Here is a 20,461-nt window from a genome sequence, read left to right as displayed (position 1 = left end):
ATGAACGTTGTGTCATCCGAACCAAAGAGGAAAAGAAACATCAGGATTGTTCTAGGTGCAAAGTTGAAAAGCCAGTCTCTGTGATGGTATGGGGGTGTATTAGTGCCCAGGGCATGGGTAACTTCCACATCTGTGAAGGCACCACTAATGCTGAAAGGTACATACAGGTTTTGGAGCAACATATGTTGTCATCCAAGCAACGTTATCATGGACGCCCCTGCTTATTTCAGCAAGAAAATACTAAGTCACGTGTTACAACAGCATGGCTTCATAGTAAAAGACTGCGGATACTAGACTGGCCTGCCTTTTGTCTAGACCTGTCTCCCATTGAAAATGTGTGGTGCAATATGAAGCCTAAAATACCACAACGGAGACCCCGGACTGTTGAACAACTTAAGCTGTACATAAACCAAGAATGGGAAAGAATTCCACCTGAAAAGCTTTAAAAATGTGTCTCCTCAGTTCCCAAAGGTTTATTGAGTGTTGTCAAAAGAAAAGGTGATGTAGCACAGTGGTGAACATGCCCTTTCCCAACTACTTTGGCACGTGTTGCAGCCATGAAATTCTAAGTTAATTATTATTTGCAAAAAAAAAAAAGTTCATGAGTTTGAACATCAAATATCTTGTCTTTGTAGTGTATTCAACTGAATATGGGTTGAAAAGGATTTGCAGATCATTGTATTCCGTTTATATTTACATCTAACACAATTACCCAACTCATATGGAAACGGGGTTTGTATCTATCTATCTATCTATCTATCTATCTATCTATCTATCTATCTATCTATCTATCTATCTATCTACAATATTTGCTGGGTGTGTGGTCTACCAAACCAAACTGTGCCTCCAGTTAGGAAAAAAAAATGTCATTAACAGTGGTAGCTGTGGCTGTAGACAACCTATTGATCTTGCTTGTTTTTTTTAACTCTGCAAAATGACGGTGTTCATTTGAAGTAACCTGACTAGGGATGGTTAACAAATTCAGTACTCTTACAAGAAACCTAATTTCGTCGACACAACCGAGTATCAATTCACGTAAAATCAAATGGTGCCACGTTTTCATACCTTAAAGAGCTGACTTAGTCGGACTGCCTCGAAGTTTTGTTACGATTTTCAACGACAACAAAACAAGCATGCCTGATAAACATGTTAATAAACGCTCAAACGTACAGTAAGGCTCCACTTTTCAAAGTGCGCTAGCTCGATGCTAATTTACATTAACTGTGTCATGTACGGGCTTCACGGTGGCAGAGGGGTTAGTGCGTCTGCCTCACAATACGAAGGTCCTGCAGTCCTGGGTTCAAATCCAGGCTCGGGATCTTTCTGTGTGGAGTTTGCATGTCCTCCCCGTGAATGCGTGGGTTCCCTCCGTGTACTCCGGCTTCCTCCCACTTCCAAAGACATGCACCTGGGGATAGGTTGATTGGCAACACTAAATTGGCCCTAGTGTGGGAATGTGAGTGTGAATGCTGTCTGTCTATCTGTGTTGGCCCTGCGATGAGGTGGCGACTTGTCCAGGGTGTACCCCGCCTTCCGCCCGATTGTAGCTGAGATAGGCACCAGCACCCCCCGCGACCCCAAAAGGGAATAAGCGGTAGAAAATGGATGGATGGATGTGTCATGTACATGCTAGTGATTAGCATTAGCACTTTTCCATGGCGATTCAAATATCTTAAAAATGTGTCATGAAAACAACAAATAAGATGCATGTTACATTCAAACAGCTGATGTGTAGCAAGTAGGGTTGTGAAAGATAACTTACTCAGTGGCCTTGTAGTTAGGGTGTTTGCCCTGAGATCGGTAGGTTGTGAGTTCAAACTCCGGCAGAGTCTGGCTGCTCACTGCTCGCCTCCCCTCCCAGTGGGTGATCAAGCGTGATGGGTCAAATGCAGGGAATAATTTCGCCACACCTTGTGTGTGTGTGGTAATCATTGGTACTTTAACTTTAACTTTAATCCGATTCGACCGGATATATGGTTTGATAAAGTGAGCAGTTTGGCTGCATCGGTAGCAGCCTGCTTCAGCCGATAAGAATCAGCTGTAAACATTCCGATTAATCGGGTGTAGAAAAACATTTTCTCACTGGCGCTCATCGAGGGCGGACGCTACCCTTACCTCTGCCTTAACTCTCCTGCTTGCTTCGTGGTCTTGTCTTGTCTTAATTTTCTTGTTGCCTCTTTTTGCACTGCTCTCCAAATCTAAACATGCGAACTATTTAACTGGCCTCAACGAAATTGACAAGATCTTGGGTTTGTCTTCTCCCACGAACTCTTTGGAGAAGAAGGAGTGCCGCGTGCCTGGCGACCCTTCCAGTCGAGGACGTGAAGATATCCACCTACTGGGAATTATGACAACAGGACATCTGCTGATTGGAGTAAGCGTTGCTCTGGTTTGTCCACAAATTGGAAGTTGCTGGCAGTCTTCAAAGTACTCCAAAGCTGCCACAAATGATTGGAGGATGCGGGAAGAACTGTGGACACTCCTGTGATTTGGATAACATCGGACTGTCTGCCCTGCAGGATGAATTTGAGGACCAGTCATAGACAATTGAGATTTAAAAGCTCATTTTATTTTCACTCGCGTACAAAACATTCTAACTTGGATTGTTTCCCTGGCTTTGAGACTCTCCCCAAGGACAGTGTGGCGAACTCACAACAAACTCCCTTTTTGTCTCTCTTGGACACACACCTGTTGTTGTGGACTTTGGATTGTATGGCATCAAGACCGCGGAACAGAGACACGCGGCAGGCTTACACACACACATGCATCCACAAAAAATATACGCCACGCACTGATACCCCAACCCCCAAATCCCACACCCCACCTCCACCATCCAACGTCCTCCACTTTGTCGATTACGCTTGCACCTCCTAGTACCCCAGCACCTCCAAAACCCTCAACTCTAGACTCCAAACATCCCAGAACAAGCTAGTCCGGTTACTTTTAGACCTCCACCCCAGATCACACCTCACTCCAACCCACTTCTCCAAAGTGGGCTGGCTCAGGGTGGAGGACAGAGTAAAACAACTTGCACTGAGCCTAGTCTATAAAATCCGCTACATCTCCCTGATACCAAAGTACATGTCAAACTAATTCCTTAACGTAAATGACCGCCATAACCACAACACCAAGGAGAGCTCCACAAACCACGTTAAACCCACATTCTGATCCAACAAAGGTCTTAACTCATTCTCTTTCTATGCCACATCAATGTGGAATGCACTCCCAACAGGTGTAAAAGTAAGTGCATCTCTATATTCCTTCAAAACCGCTCTAAAACAACACCTCCAGGCAACTTCAACCCTTTACTAATACCCTCCTCCATTTACATCCCATCTCCCCAGATTGTAAATAACCGAATGTAGATAATCAAATGTACTTCTAATGTATTTACTTGCTCTTCTGCTATCTGAACTCACTATGTTCTCTGCTGGCTGTACATATCCTACTAAGTAAGCAGAGGTGGGTAGAGTAGCCAGAAATTGTACTCAAGTAAGAGTACTGTTACTTTAGAGAGTTATTACTCAAGTAAATGTAAGGAGTAGTCACCCAAATATTTACTTGAGTAAAAGTAAAAAGTATGTTGTGAAAAAACTACTCAAGTACTGAGTAACTGATGAGTAACCTGATTACGGCAACAAATAATGCACAAAAACATAAAAATAGCAATGAGCAAATTCAGAGCCAGGAATATCTCTTAAGCAACTAAAACAATAATATATATTAAATAATGTTTAATTTTCCTGAAGGAACTTTCCTGAAGGAATCAATAAGGTACTATCTATCTATCTAATAGTGCATTCAAATAAAATAAAAAAAATGGCACATTGAGCCTCAGTAGGCATTCATTGATTTGATTGATTGATTGATTGATTGATTGATTAAAACTTGTATTATTGGATTGTACAGTACAGTACATATTCCGTACAATTGACCACTAAATGGTAACACCCCAATAAGTTTTTCAACGTTCATCAATTACTTAATAAATGACCAAGTCGAGGTGATCTACCTCATATATATATACACATACACACACATATCATTTATACACACACATATCATACATACACACACAAATCATTTATACACACACATATCATATATACGTATCACGGTCATGTGACCGCCTGGCTCTGTTTGATTGGTTCTACGTCACCAGTGACTGCATGTGATTGGTGAAACGCAGGCATGCGTACATCCTACTTTGAAGCTCTGTTATTAACCAAAACAAACATTAATAGATCGATAAAAAAAAAGTAGGGAGTAGCGAGCTTAATGTAGATAAATGGAACGGAGTAAAAGTAGCGTTTCTTCTCTATAAATATACTCAAGTAAAAGTAAAAGTATGTTGCATAAAAACTACTCGTAGAAGTACAATTTATCCCAAAAGTTACTCAAGTAAATGTAATGGAGTAAATATAGCGCGTTACTACCCACCTCTGTAAGGAAGACCTACACTGTTTCAACGTCCATTTCTCTGTTGATGCAATTGTTGATGACTGAAGTACTGATATCTACCAAAGCTCCTCATCCCGCCCCCCGGATTGTAAATAATGTAAATAATTCAATGTATATACTATGATGATTAACCTGTGTGATGACTGTATTATGCTGATAGTATATATTTGTACCATGAATTGATTAACGTGGACCCCGACTTAAACAAGTCGAAAAACTTTTCCGGGTGTTACCATTTAGTGGTCAATTGTACGGAATATGTACTGAACGGTGCAATCTACTAATAAAAGTAGCAATCAATCAAAAAAGGGTGATGGATGGCTAGGCACCGCCTGAAGAGCTGCAGCCTACCACCGTAGCCCCCACTCCCTCTGTTGCAAGTCTTGAGATGTACGTTTTTTCCCACTCCAGATTGGGCCCCGCTAGGAGCCCAGTTTGGATTGTATTTTTTTACTCATCCTCCCCCAGCGTTTACTTTTTTCCCATCTGTTTCACATAGCCATCCCTAGGCTTCAACGCCTTTTCTTAGCGGCACTTGCCTTTTGTTTATTTTTTTGGTTTAAGCATTAGATACGTTTTTACCTGCACCCTGCCTCCCGCTGTCGTCTGCTTATTGTGATCACGACAAACCATGTTCCCGTCATCTACAGTGCAACTAGCTACCTGCTGCCACCTACTGATAGGGAAGAGTATTACACGGTTACTCTGCCGATCTCTAGACAGCACAGACACTCAACAGCGGAACATTATTTGCAGATTATAATTAGTGGTTTGCAAAAAATATATTTAACCTAAATAGATGAAATGACATAATCTCCCACAGATCACACCAGACACAGTGGTTGAAAAACACTGCTAAAGTCATTGACAATAGCATACAAACATACTGTAGTTAGCATGTATAGTCATTTATTTCAGATGCAGGAAGATCCATATCACTGAGGAAAAAACAACGATTAAAACAAATGAAAGAAATACAAGCATCAGAATAAAATAACCACAATATTCAACATCAGTAGTGTGTTTACATGAAAAAAATGATTTCTCATTGTTTTCACTGACGTCTCTTTTTTATTTTTCTTAGGCAATGGCGCCCCTTACTGCAACCAAAACAACATGATGTCCTCTCATCACAACTTCAACTCAGATCACATGAGCTCAGGGGACGGTGAGACAAATCAAACTAAAAAAAAGGAAAATTATAAAGAAACTAGAAGAGGCAATTCCTTACGGAATTGCGTGTGAATGCTCCAATGCTGAAGTTGAAGTGAAATGCTAATGGAATTTAGGATGGATGTAGAAATGGTTTGAATGTTGAAATTGTTTAAACGCTTAAATGGTTTGAATGTTAGAATGGTTTGAATGTTGGAGAGTTGGAATTTCCAGGAAAAACGGAATTTGGTTTGGAACTTGAGAAAGCGTTAGTTTGTCCATGATGAGTGGAATGTTTTGGAATAGTTTAAATAGGTTGAAAAATTTGTGAATTGTGCAACTTGGAAAATGTCCCATTCATTTTAATGGGAACCTCCAGGAAATCTGGGAATTTTAGGAAAAGCGGTATTTTTTTTAAATGTTTAGGAGCATGAATGTCCTAAATGAGCTGAATTGGTTGGTATTAGATTTGTTTGAATCGTGCAAGAAATGTTTAAGTAGTAAATGGTACAAGGGAATTTTGGGAAAATCTGAATTTTTTTTAACTTTGAAAAAGGGTAGTTCGAATTTCCAGAATGGTCTAATGTGTCAAAAGTGTAATGGTTTGAATAGGTGGAAGAATGTGGGAATTGTGGAAGTTTGAACAATGTCCCATTCATTTCAATTGGAATTTTAAAAATGTTTTGGGACTTTCGAGAAAAGCGGGAAATTTTTAAAAAGTGGTAAAAAAAAAAGAAAAAGAAAATTTGAATGGTGTGAATGAGTTGAAATGGTTGGTGTTGAAATTTTTCAAATCAGTAGAGAAATGTTGAAGTAGTAACATGTTGCAATGAGAAATTGTATTACAGAATTCCTGGAATTGCAGTTCAAAAAACAAGAAGAATTGTTCGATGGAATAATGGTTGAAATCCTTTGAAAAATTTGGAATGAAGAATTCGCCAGAAAAAAGGGTGGAAATAAGGAGTAGGAAAAGCAGGGATTCTGGAAAATCCTGGACTTTTTTTTAACTTGGAAAAGGGGAATTTAGAATTTCCATAATGGTGGAATATGTTGAAGGTGGAATGGTTTGAATAGGTTGAAGATTGTGGGAATTGGGGAAGTTTGAAGAATGTCCCATTCATTTCAATTTGAATTTCAAAAAATGTGGGAATTTTGGGAAAAGCAGAACTTTTTTTTAAAAAAGGGTAAAAAAAAACCTTAAATGGTTAGAATGAGTTGAAATGCCATCCATCCATCCATCATCTTCCGCTTATCCGAGGTCGGGTCGCGGGGGCAGCAGCCTAAGCAGGGAAGCCCAGACTTCCCTATCTCCAGCCACTTCGTCTAGCTCTTCCCGGGGGATCCCGAGGCGTTCCCAGGCCAGCCGGGAGACATAGTCTTCCCAACGTGTCCTGGGTCTTCCCCGTGGCCTCCTACCAGCTGGACGTGACCTAAACACATCCCTAGGGAGGCGTTCGGGTGGCATCCTGACCAGATGCCCGAACCACCTCATCTGGCTCCTCTCGATGTGGAGGAGCAGCGGCTTTACGTTGAGCTCCTCCCGGATGGCAGAGCTTCTCACCCTATCTCTAAGGGAGAGCCCCGCCACCCGGCGGAGGAAACTCATTTCGGCCGCTTGTACCCGTGATCTTATCCTTTCGGTCATGACCCAAAGCTCATGACCATAGGTGAGGATGGGAACGTAGATCGACCGGTAAATTGAGAGCTTTGCCTTCCGGCTCAGCTCCTTCTTCACCACAACGGATCGATACAACGTCCGCATTACTGAAGACGCTGCACCGATCCGCCTGTCGATCTCACGATCCACTCTTCCCTCACTCGTGAACAAGACTCCTAGGTACTTGAACTCCTCCACTTGGGGCAGGGTCTCCTCCCCAACCCGGAGATGGCACTCCACCCTTTTCCGGGCGAGAACCATGGACTCGGACTTGGAGGTGCTGATTCTCATTCCGGTCGCTTCACACTCGGCTGCGAACCGATCCAGTGAGAGCTGAAGATCCCGGCCAGATGAAGCCATCAGGACTACATCATCTGCAAAAAGCAGAGACCTAATCCCGTGGCCACCAAACCGGAACCCCTCAACGCCTTGACTGCGCCTAGAAATTCTGTCCATAAAAGTTATGAACAGAATCGGTGACAAAGGACAGCCCTGGCGGAGTCCAACCTTCACTGGAAACGTGTCCGACTTACTGCCAGCAATGCGGACCAAGCTCTGACACTGATCATACAGGGAGCGGACTGCCACAATAAGACATTCCGATACCCCATACTCTCTGAGCACTCCCCACAGGACTTCCCGAGGGACACGGTCGAATGCCTTCTCCAAGTCCACAAAGCACATGTAGACTGGTTGGGCAAACTCCCATGCACCCTCAAGAACCCTGCCGAGAGTATAGAGCTGGTCCACAGTTCCACGACCAGGACGAAAACCACACTGTTCCTCCTGAATCCGAGGTTCGACTATCCGGCGAAGCCTCCTCTCCAGTACACCTGAATAAACCTTACCGGGAAGGCTGAGGAGTGTGATCCCACGATAGTTTGAACACACCCTCCGGTCCCCCTTCTTAAAGAGAGGGACCACCACCCCGGTCTGCCAATCCAGAGGTACCGCCCCCGATGTCCACGCGATGCTGCAGAGTCTTGTCAACCAAGACACCCCCACAGCATCCAGAGCCTTAAGGAACTCCGGGCGGATCTCATCCACCCCCGGGGCCTTGCCGCCGAGGAGCTTTTTAACTACCTCAGCGACCTCAGCCCCAGAAATAGGAGAGTCCACTACAGATTCCCCAGGCACCGCTTCCTCAAGGAAAGACGTGTTGGTGGGATTGAGGAGGTCTTCGAAGTATTCCCTCCACCGATCCACAACATCCGCAGTCGAAGTCAGCAGAACACCATCCGCACCATACACGGTGTTGATAGTGCACTGCTTCCCCTTCCTGAGGCGCCGTATGGTGGTCCAGAATCGCTTCGAAGCCGTCCGGAAGTCGTTTTCCATGGCTTCCCCGAACTCTTCCCATGTCCGAGTTTTTGCCTCCGCGACCGCTAAAGCTGAAATGGTTGGTGTGAAAATATTTAAAATCTGTGGAGAAATGTCAAAGTAGTAACATGTTGAAATGAGAAATGGTATTATGGAATTCCTGGAATTGCAGGAAAAACGGGATTATTTTTACGTTAAAATTATTCTCTACAAAAAACCTTCCGTAAAAGAAAAAAAAATGCACAACGGAATGACAGACAGAAATACCCATTTTTTTTATATAAATAGATTTATTTATTAAAGGTAAATTGAGCAAATTAGCTATTTATGGCAATTTATTTAAGTGTGTATCAAACTGGTAGCCCTTCACATTAATCAGTACCCAAGAAGTAGCTCTTGCTTTCAAAAAGGTTGGTGACCCCTGCTTTGGAGCATTCACACAAAATCGATTATTTCCTGCTTCCAGGCTCCAGGTTTTCCACGCCGCGCTCCATGCTGAAGCTGAGTAAGAAGCGAGCGCTGTCTATCTCGCCGCTGTCGGACCCCAGCGTGGACCTGCAGACGGTCATTAGGACGTCTCCCAACTCCCTGGTGGCCTTCGTCAACGCCCGCTGTACCCCCAACGGTGCCAGCTCGTACGGCCATCTGTCTGTGGGCGCCATGAGGTCAGACTTGACTCTTTCTTTCTACTTTACAGAATACAAATACAGTGCTTTGCAATTTTTTACCATAAGGTTGTCTGGTGAACTACACTGTGGTGCTCTACTAACATGGGTTTCCTACCTTTGGACACTGATATTGTTTGTAATTAAAGTTTTTCTTTGCTATGTAAATGTGACCATAGTCCATCACTGAGCTACTCCAGCAATGTGAACTGCCACTCCAGGCAGCATGGCGCCCTCTACGGGGGAACTGGGTTGACGCCTCTGGGGTCCCACACGTCGGCCACATGCCAGGCGCCACGGCTACCCCCCCACAACCCACGTCTCCATGTCGCACCCAAACACGGACAGGTAAGACCACCTTGCTGCTCACTTAACTTAGTATAGACAAAACTCTGTGATAAAGAAATGGTTCATTTGTATGATTATTATTATTGTCTTGTGTTTTCCAGCTGAAGACTGAGCCGGGGCTGGGGGCAGTGATGGATGCCATGAATGTCAAGAACTTGGAGGAGAGGTCTGAGGGAGATGTAGCCAGTCCTTCTTCTACTGGTACTCAGGTGAACAAGATGCTACATACTGTACACGTGTCGTCTTAGCTCTGTATTCATTTTATATTACAATAGAAAATGAAGTGTGTAGCTAATCCAAAATATGTGTGGTGTGCGACTACGTGTAGAGATTAACTGATGAGTGTTGAGCGCGGTGCAGAAGTCCGACAGGGGGCAGGGCAGGCTCAGAGGTCCAGAGACCTGCCCTGAGGTAAAGGGCAGGAGAGAGGCAACAACAGGTCCGTGTTGAGGCGGGAGGTCGGGATCCAAAAGGGGCAGCCAGGGAACCAGAGGGGAACACAGGGAGACGAGACACACAGCTCGTAATCAGGGGATGGAGAGAGCATAGAGACGTTACGGCTGACTGTACTGAATAGGAGACTACGTTCTGGCCCGGAACGCAGGTTTGCACCGGCTTAAAAAGGCAGGTCTCATCAGCTTCAGGTGTGCAGATTGCTGATTGAAAGTGGCAAGTTCAAGTTCCTTTTCCAAGTTAAAAAAAATTCCAGTATTTTCCAGAATTCCTGCCTTTCCTATGCCCTATTTCCACCATTTTTTCTGGTGACTACTCCTTCCACATTTTTCAACGTATTTCAACCGTTCCACCATTAGAACATTCCTCCTAATCAGGACAAAATACAAAGTTGATTTTTGAACTGAAAAAAATCCTGGTTTTACTGCAATTCCTGGAATTCCGTAATACCATTTCTCATTTCAACATGTTACTACTTCAACATTTCTAAATAGTAAATGGTAAATGGGTTATACTTGTCTCGCGCTTTTCTACCTTTTTAAGGAACTCAAAGCGCTTTGACACTATTTCCGCATTCAGCCATTCACACACACATTCACACACTGATGGCAGGAGGTGCCATGCAAGGCGCTAACCAGGTCCCAAAAGAGCAAGGGTGGAGTGTCTTGCTCAAGGACACAACGGACGTGACTGGGATGGTAGAAGGTGGGGATTGAACTAGGAACCCTCAGGTTGCTGGCACAGCCACTCTCTCAACTATGCCACGCCGTCCCCTTTTTCTCTACCGATTTGAAAAATTTCAACACCAACCATTTCAACTCATTTAGACCATTCAAGTTTTTTTCATACCATTTTTAAAAAATGTCCTGCTTTTCCCGAAATTCACACGTTTTTTTTTTAAATTCCAATTGAAATGAATGGGACATTCTTCAAACTTCCACAATCCCCACATTCTTCAACCCATTCAAACCATTCCACCCTTGACACATTCCAACATTCTGGAAATTCGGACTACTCTTTGTCCGAGTAAAAAAAAATTGCAGACTTTAATTAAATAATTTAGACAAACATTTTATTTATTTTTTTCGTTCATTCTTGTCATGATTCATTTTGACACAAGTTTACATGACCAATGATATAATATATGGAGATGTGCGTGAAAAAATGCATAAGAAACAAACAATTTATCCCCTCAGGCCAAAAAACTGGTGAACGCTGTGAAATAACTGTGGAACTCAGCTGCCACTGTGATTGTAGAACTCATGTTCACCTCATCGTCCTTTTACCTCTGTTCTACTCACTATTATTTATTAGCCTTTCATCTTTTAGTCATTTAAGTACTTGTTTGTATTTTTACTTCATTGTTAATGTTTATTGTTTAAATTGAACAAATGCTGTGTCTGTCAAGCCTACTTGGCCAATTCTGATTCTGTTATAGACTTGGTGAGTGTGTTTCTACACACATCAGGCCTCCTAAAATGTAATAATTGTAATATCTACTGAAGGTTTAAAACACATGCAAAGTTGATAGTACACGCAGAGCGTGTAGGATTGTTTCTCATTAGTGAGCAATTCATTCATTTACCGCGTCTGTCTTCATGACTATGCCTAATATCTGCTGATCATCACAACGTCCACAATACCAGGTGGAGAAAATGCAAATGCTATCAATTAGCGCAACGAGTGTGATTTATCAGGACTGAAACTCAACTGCAAGAGACGTTTTGCGTCTTAATTTTAGCACATTTGAAAAGTATGTGCAAACTGACACAGTTACTAAACACAAGGTTGTGGGAAAAAAGCGGTGATTAAAGGGGAACATTATCACAATTTCAGAAGGGTTAAAACCAATAAAAATCAGTTCCCAGTGGCTTATTTTATTTTTCGAAGTTTTTTTCAAAATGTTACCCATCATGGAATATCCCGAAAAAAGGCTTTAAAGTGCCTGATTTTCGCCATCTGTAAATCCACCCGTCCATTTTCCTGTGACGTCACATAGTGACGCCAATACAAAAAAACATGGCGGATAGCACAGCAAGATATCGCAACATTAGCTCGGATTCAGACTCGGATTTCAGCGGCTTAAGCGATTCAACAGATTACGCATGTATTGAAACGGATGGTTGGAGTGTGGAGGGAGATAACGAAAACCAAAATTGAAGAAGAAACTGAAACTATTGAGCGAATAGCTATTGACGCTATTCGGCGATCGCCTTCTAACCAATGATTGCATCTTTTGACCACTGGAGCAACTTAAATCTGTCGATTGGTAAGTGTTTGTTTGGCATTAAATGTGGGTGGAGGGAAAGGCTGGATGCAAATGTAGCTACAAATGTACATACAGCTAGCCTAAATAGCATGTTAGCATCGATTAGCTGGCAGTCATGCCGTGAACAAATATGTTTTTGATTAGCACATAAATCAATAACATCAACAAAACTCACCTTTGTGATTTCGTTGACTTTATCGTTGGAAATGCATCTGCTTTGAGTGTCGCAGGATATCCACACATTCTTGCCATTTCTGCCATGCTAGCATCGATTAGCATTCCGTGCTAATCGATACACACTCCATGTAAGACAACTTGAATCCGTCCCTGTTAGTGTTGTTACACCCTCCGACAATACACCGACGAGGCATGATGTCTCCAAGATACGGAAAACAGTCGAAGAAACGGAAAATAACAGAGCTGATTTGACTTGTGTGTGTAATGTGTTTGAGAAAATGGTGGATTGCTTCCCATTGCAACGTCACGGGTGAAAGGTCATCGCTCCGACAGCGAACAATTGAAAGGCGTTTAAATCGCCAAATTCACCCTTTTAGAGTTCGGAAATCGGTTAAAAAAACATATGGTCTTCAGTGTTTCCCACAGGTCAGGCATCTATTTGTGGTGGTGTGGTTCATTCTTTCCTTAACACGGATCAATCGTCCTGTCCCCTTAGCAGAAAAACAGCCCCAAAGCAGGATGTTTCCACCCCCATGCTTCACAGTAGGTGTGGTGTTCTTGGGATGCAACTCAGTATTTTTTTTCCTCCAAACACGACGAGTTGAGTTTATACCAAAAAGTTCTATTTTGGTTTTATCTGACCACATGACATTCTCCCAATCCTCTGCTGTATCATCCATGTATTCATTTTGGTATAAACTCAACTTGTCGTGTTTGGAGGAAGAAGAATACTGAGCTGCATCCCAAGAACACCACACCTACTGTGAAGCATGGGGGTGGAAACATCATGCTTTGGGGCTGTTTTTCTGCTAAGGGGACAGGACGGTTGATCCGTGTTAAGGAAAGAATGAATGGGGCCATGTATCATGAGATTTTGAGCCAAAACCTCCTTCTATCAGTGAGACCTTTGCATGGTTGACCAAATACTTATTTTCCACCATAATTTACAAATAAATTCTTTAAGATTCCAACAATGTGAATTCCAGGATTTTTTTTCTCATTCTGTCTCTCACAGCTGAAGTGTATCAATGATGAAAATTACAGACCTCTGTCATCATTTTAAGTGGGAGAACTTGCACAATTGGTGGCTGACTAAATACTTTTTTGCCCCACTGTATATACATATTTATACAATATGTAACTACAAGCTCCATTCACAGACAGAGTCCCATTGCTTTTATGAGCGGTCGAGCGAGTCAAAAGCCAGAAAAAAATATATATATATTATTATTATTTATTTATTTATTTTATTTTTTTTGTGGCGGCCGTAATTTTTTCGTGGCGAGCCGCCACACATAAATTAATGTGTAGTAAACCCTGGTCTTTTTTCTGCAACATCAAGGTATATATTGACCCTTACATAGGTCTGGTGATAATGTTCCCCTTTAAGCTCTATCTCCATCCTGCGTATGCTTGTCAACATGTAATGACTGTCCAAAATACAAATATTAGACATTGTCCGTTCAACAATATATAATTTTATAGTTTTGTAGCTGCTGGATGACTCAATGGGCCGATGAAAACAAATTCAATTGATGCGTTTGGGTGTCTTCTGAATGATGTTTAAAAATGACGATCTGCACCACTTTTCAATTGTACACACAGTCTTAGTAGATCACACGCAACATCCCCACACATGGTACACACAATTTTAGTGTTTGCACTTGGTGTTTGGATCTTAGTCGAGCAGGCTGTAAATGTTTGGTGTGCATATGCTTCACTAGGATCCCCTCCTGGGTCTCCTGGATGGTAGGGATGACTTGGACAAGGAGGACGGCAAGCCTGAACCAGAGGCTGTCTATGAAACCAACTGCCACTGGGAGAGCTGCAACAAGGAGTTTGACACGCAGGACCAACTTGTTCATGTAAGAACCAGATACAGAGAGCAATATTTACAGTCATAATCAAAAGTGAACATACATGTGTAAAGAACATCATGTCACGGCTGTCTTGAGTTTACAATCATTTCTACAACTCTTATTTTTTGGGGATAGAGTGATTGGAGCACATACATACACCAAAAAAAAACATTCATGAAGTTTGCATTTTTTATGAATTTATTATGGGTCTACTGAAAATGTGACTAAATCTGCCGGGTCAAAAGTATACATACAGCAATGTTAATATTTGCTTACATGTCCCTTGGCAAGTTTCACTGCAATAAGGCACTTTTGGTAGCCATCCACAAGGTTCTGCTTGATTTTTTGACCACTTCTCTTGACAAAATTGGTGCAGTTCAGCTAAATGTGTTGGTTTTTCTGTCATGGACTTGTTTCTTCGGCATTGTCCACACGCTTAGCCTCTAAAGGCCTCAGTGGCCACATGCGTGGACAGCACCTTTTAGCTGTTATTTCCAAAACTGTGTACACTACTGAATTGGGGTCTTATGCCGACATATGGACACTTATACTGCTATCTGGTGGTGTCAGAAGAGTATAACATACAATGAAATTTGGAAAAAAAAAGTGTAAAAATAAAAATTTGCATGTCACTACACATGTAGTACACATTTGTGTACTTATGGACTAAGTACGTCATATTAAAATATGATTTTTAGTTTTTATTGTAATTAGGGTCCGATAAGCCCAAATAGCAAAGAGATATAAAAAAACATGTAAACAAACATCTTTTGCCTTAAGGGCCTACTGAAACCCACTACTACCCACCACGCAGTCTGATAGTTTATATATCAGAGATGAAATATTAACATTTGCAACACATGCCAATACGGCCTTTTTAGTTTACTAAATTGCAATTTTAAATTTCCCGGCGAAGTGTCCTGTTGAAAACGTCGCAGTATGATGATGTGTATTATGGCTATGAGTTTTTGTTGTTTTTTTCCCTTGGCCTCAGTCTGGACCCCTCTCCAGGGCCCAGGCTTAGACCGATTTTAAAATTTTATTTTATCTTATTTTAATCTTCTATTTTTTTCTCCCATCCCCCCCACTTGTTTACCTGTATCTCACCTTTTTTATAAGGGGCGCTGGAAGCCGGCAGACCCGTCAGCGATCCTGTTCTGTCTCCCTCTAATGTTTGTCTGATCTTGAATGGGATTGTGTTGAAAATTTTAATTTTCCTGAAGGAATAAATAAAGTACTATCCATCTAATCTAATCTAATGCATATGATGACGCGTGCATTTGACGTTCCGGGTTGTAGCGGACATTACTTTCCAGCCCGATCCAAGCTATAAGTTGTCTGCTGTAATCGCATAATTACACAGTATTCTGGACATCTGTGTTGCTGAATCTTTTGCAATTTGTTCAATTAATAATGGTGAAGTCAAAGTAGAAAGATAGAGGTGGGAAGCTTTTAGCCTTTACTCACACAAACACAGCCGGTGTTTCCTTGTTTAAAATTCCCGAAGGTGAAGCTTTACTATGGAACAGAGTGGTCAAGCGAACATGGATCCCGACCACATGTCAACCGGCAGGTTTCGGTGAGAAAATTGTGGTAATAAGTTGGCTCTTACCGTAGTTATGAGCGGAGCTTGCGTCCTCCTGCAGCAGCTGCGGACTATTACCTCCTCCCACCGGAGACACTGGCGGTCACCACACCCGTGGCCACACCCCTCCGACTTTCAGGCACTATATAATCTCACTAAAACACTAGTAACACAATTAGCAGATAAGGGATTTCCCAGAATTGTCCTATAAAATGTGTCTAATAACATCTGAATCGCTCTCACTGCCCTCGCCTTTTTTTTGTATTTTATTTTTTTTTTTACTTTTTTTTTTCTAGTCCTTCACTCTCAATATCCTCATCCACAAATCTTTCATCCTCGCTTAAATTAATGGGGAAATTGTCGCTTTCTCGGTCCGGATCACTTTAGCTGCTGGTGGCTATGATTGTAAACAATGTGAGGATGTGAGGAGCTTTACAACCTGTGATGTCACGCGCACATCGTCTGCTACTTCCGGTAAAGGCAAGGCTTTTTTATTACCGACCAAAAGTTGCGAACTTTATCGTGGATGTTCTCTACTAAATCCTTTCAGCAAAAATATGGCAATATCGCGAAATGATCAAGTATGACACATAGAATGGACCTGCTATCCCCGTTTCAATAAGAAAATCTCATTTCAGGAGGCCTTTAAGATGTTAGGTCAGGCCATTCTAAAACCTTAATTCCAGCCTGATTTAGCCATTCCTTTACCACTTTTGACGTGTGTTTGGGGTCATTGTCCTGTTGGAACACCCAACTGCGCCCAAGACCCAATCTCCGGGCTGATGATTTTAGCTTGTCCTGAAGAATTTGGAGGTAATCCTCCTTTTTCATTGTCCCATTTACTCTCTATAAAGCACCAGTTCCATTGGCAGCAAAACAGGCCCAGAGCATAATACTACCACCACCATGCTTGACAGTAAGCATGGTGTTCCTGGGATTAAAGGCCTCACCTTTTCTCCTCCAAACAAACTACTGGGTATTGTGGCCAAACAGCTCCTTTTTTGTTTCATCTGACATCACATGGACAAAGATAAGACCTTCTGGAGGAAAGTTCTGTGGTCAGATGCAACAAAATAAATTCATAAAAGAAGCAATCTTCATTAATTTTTTTTCTGACCAACAAGTATGTGCTCCAATCTATCACAAAAATATAAGAGTTGTACAAATTATTGGAAACTCAAGACAGCCATGACATTATGTTCTTTACAAGCGTATGTCAACTTTTGACCAGGACTGTACATAAAGAGGACTCCACGCCAAACCAAAGTTGCATTTTTCTCTCTGTCCCTCCAGCACATTAACAATGAGCACATCCACGGTGAAAAGAAGGAGTTTGTGTGCCACTGGCAGGAGTGTTCTCGCGAGCAGAGGCCCTTTAAAGCCCAGTACATGCTGGTGGTCCACATGCGCAGACACACAGGAGAGAAACCACACAAGTGCACTGTGCGTACTCATTTGAGCCTTACATGGTATTTTGAGGAATGCTTAAACTAATATCTCCATTTGGGCTCAGTTTGAAGGCTGCAATAAAGCGTACTCTCGCCTGGAGAACCTGAAGACACACCTGCGCTCTCACACCGGAGAGAAACCATACGTGTGTGAACATGAGGGCTGCAACAAAGCCTTTTCCAACGCCTCGGACCGGGCAAAGCACCAGAACCGAACCCATTCCAATGAGGTAGAACTGTATAAAAACACAACAACCAAAAAAATATGGAGAATGTAGATGACAAAAAAATGACTCTGACACATGGTTGTGTTACAGAAACCATACGTCTGCAAGATCCCCGGGTGCACAAAGCGCTACACAGACCCGAGCTCGCTACGTAAGCATGTGAAGACGGTGCACGGACCTGAAGCCCACATTACCAAGAAGCACAGAGGCGACACGGGCCCCCGGCTGCCGGGCTCAGCCATGACTCCCGGGGGTCCCAGTACTGAATTACTGCTGGAGAAGGAGGAGAAACGCCGGGAGGACTGCAAACTTATGGCACCTGACCATGCTCTGGTGAGAAATGGTCTACATCACAGGTGTCAAACTCAAGGCCCGGGGGCCAGCTGTGGCCCGCCACATCAATTTGTGTGGCTCCCCAATATGTGTAAATAAAGTACCTTATCTTTTCTTAAAGGGGAACATTATCACAATTTCAGAAGGGTTAAAACCAATAAAAATCAGTTCCCAATGGCTTATTTTACTTTTTAGAAGTTTTTTTCAAAATTTTACCCATCATGGAATATCCCGAAAAAAGGCTTTAAAGTCCCTGATTTTCGCTATCTGTAAATCCACTCGTCCATTTTCCTGTGACGTCACATAGTGATGCCAACACAGACAAACATGGCGGATAGATCAGCAAGATATAGCGACATTAGCTCGGATTCAGACTCGGATTCCGACTCGGATTTCAGCGGCTTAAGCGATTCAACAGATTACGCATGTATTGAAACGGATGGTTGGAGTGTGGAGGCAGATAGCGAAAACGAAATTGAAGAAGAAACTGAAGCTATTGAGCGAATCGCTATCGAAGCTATTCGGTGATCGCCTTCTAACCAACGATTGCATCTTTTGACCATTGGAGCAACTTAAATCCGTCGATTGGTAAGTGTTTGTTTGGCATTAAATGTGGGTGGAGGGAAAGGGTCGATGCAAATATAGCTACAAATGCACATACAGCTAGCCTAAATAGCATGTTAGCATCGATTAGCTGGCAGTCGTGTCGTGACCAAATATGTCTGATTAGCACATCAGTCAATAACATCACATAAGTCAATAACATCAACAAAACTCACCTTTGTGATTTCGTTGACTTTATCGTTGGAAATGCATCTGCTTTGAGTTTCGCAGGATATTCACACATCTCTGTGCCATCTCTGTCGTAGTATCGCTATTGTCGGTAAAATGTGCAGAACAAACGAGGGACTTTCGCATCTTATGACACTGGTGCAACTTGAATCTGTTGATTGGTATGTTTTTGTTTAGCATTAAATGTGGGTGCGGGGAAAGGCTGGATGCAAATATAGCTACAAATGAGGCATAGCGATGCAATATGTACATACAGCTAGCCTAAATAGCATGTTTAGCATCGATTAGCATGCCGTGCTAATCGATGCACATTCCACGTAAGTCAACTTGAATCCGTCCCTGATCGAGTTGTTACACCCTCCGACAACACACCGACGAGGCATGATGTCTGCAAGGTACGAAAAACAGTCGAAAAAACGGAAAATAACAGAGCTGATTTGACTTGTGTGTGTATAATGTGTTTGACAAAATGGTGGATTGCTTCCCATTGTAACGTCACGGTTGAAAGGTCATCGCTCCGACAGCGAACAATTGAAAGGCGTTTAAATCCCCAAATTCACCCTTTTAGAGTTCGGAAATCGGTTAAAAAACATATAGTCTTTTTTCTGCAACATCAAGGTATATATTGACGCTTACATAGGTCTGGTGATAATGTTCCCCTTTAGTAAATGTATGATAAAAATAAATGCACTGCATACATTTACATATATTTACACTTTAATCATCTCTAATAATAAAACCAAATATTATATCATCATACATTTCAAAACAATGTTATTGTTTAAAAAAAAGATACATACGTAAATAGCTGCTTGACTTATGATTTCAAAGCAATTAATGCAACAAATTGTTCATGTACACATTTTACAGTAAAATCCACTTTCAATAGTAATAATAGCAATAATACACTTTAAAACACAACAACCATAGATTTTACAGTATAAAAAACTTGCATGAATTTTTACGTAAAAGAAAAACTTTTTTCCATTCCATTTAATTTAAATCCATGTATTTTTTAAAATTTAATATGCTGTTAAAAACAAAAACAAAAACCTTGCAAATATTATGGTAAAATTGTGGCGACTGAGCTGCCAATCTACTACAATCTAAAGATAACACAGTACAATTTTAAGATTTGGTTTTGTACAGCTTACATAAAAAAAAGACTTAATAATCAAATACATAGACAATTATACACATTAGATTTAGAATTAGACTTGGGCAAACTTTAATGATCCACAAGGGAAATTGTTCGACAAAGTAGCTCAGTTATAAAGGATGGAAAGTATAATGCAGGTTTAAAGTAGACTAAAAATGTACAGTAGTAGCAATATAAATATAACATATATGTAATATTTACATATTATATATACAGTATATGATATACAGTGAGGCAAAAAAGTATTTAGTCAGCCACCGATTGTGCAAGTTCTCCCACTTAAAATGATGACAGAGGTCTGTAATTTTCATCATAGGTACACTTCAACTGTGAGAGACATAATGTGAAAAAAAAATCCAGGGATTCACATTGTAGGAATTTTAAAGAATTTATTCGTAAATTATGGTGGAAAATAAGTATTTGGTCAACCATTCAAAGCTCTCACTGATGGAAGGAGGTTTTGGCTCAAAATCTCACGATACATGGCCCCATTCATTCTTTCCTTAACACGAATCAATCGTCCTGTCCCCCTAGCAGAAAAACAGCCCCAAAGCAT

General features: G+C 41.8%; 1 protein-coding gene across 1 annotated transcript in view; it reads left to right on the top strand.

Annotated features, from left to right (window-relative positions):
- gli1 (GLI family zinc finger 1) overlaps positions 1-20,461 on the top strand; it is a 187,765-nt gene that overhangs the window by 155,980 nt on the left and 11,324 nt on the right. The window contains exons 4-11 of the mRNA XM_061886684.1: positions 5,546-5,629; positions 9,057-9,255; positions 9,435-9,603; positions 9,705-9,812; positions 14,227-14,367; positions 17,240-17,389; positions 17,460-17,624; positions 17,712-17,954. Of these exons, the coding sequence (XP_061742668.1) occupies positions 5,546-5,629; positions 9,057-9,255; positions 9,435-9,603; positions 9,705-9,812; positions 14,227-14,367; positions 17,240-17,389; positions 17,460-17,624; positions 17,712-17,954 (1,259 nt within the window). The remainder of the gene's footprint in view (positions 1-5,545; positions 5,630-9,056; positions 9,256-9,434; positions 9,604-9,704; positions 9,813-14,226; positions 14,368-17,239; positions 17,390-17,459; positions 17,625-17,711; positions 17,955-20,461) is intronic.

This window comes from Nerophis ophidion, linkage group LG02 (assembly GCF_033978795.1).
Source record: "Nerophis ophidion isolate RoL-2023_Sa linkage group LG02, RoL_Noph_v1.0, whole genome shotgun sequence".
Taxonomy (NCBI): domain Eukaryota; kingdom Metazoa; phylum Chordata; class Actinopteri; order Syngnathiformes; family Syngnathidae; genus Nerophis; species Nerophis ophidion.
The sequence above is the reverse complement of the archived record's forward strand: the minus strand, read 5'-3'. Positions and strand labels throughout refer to the sequence as shown.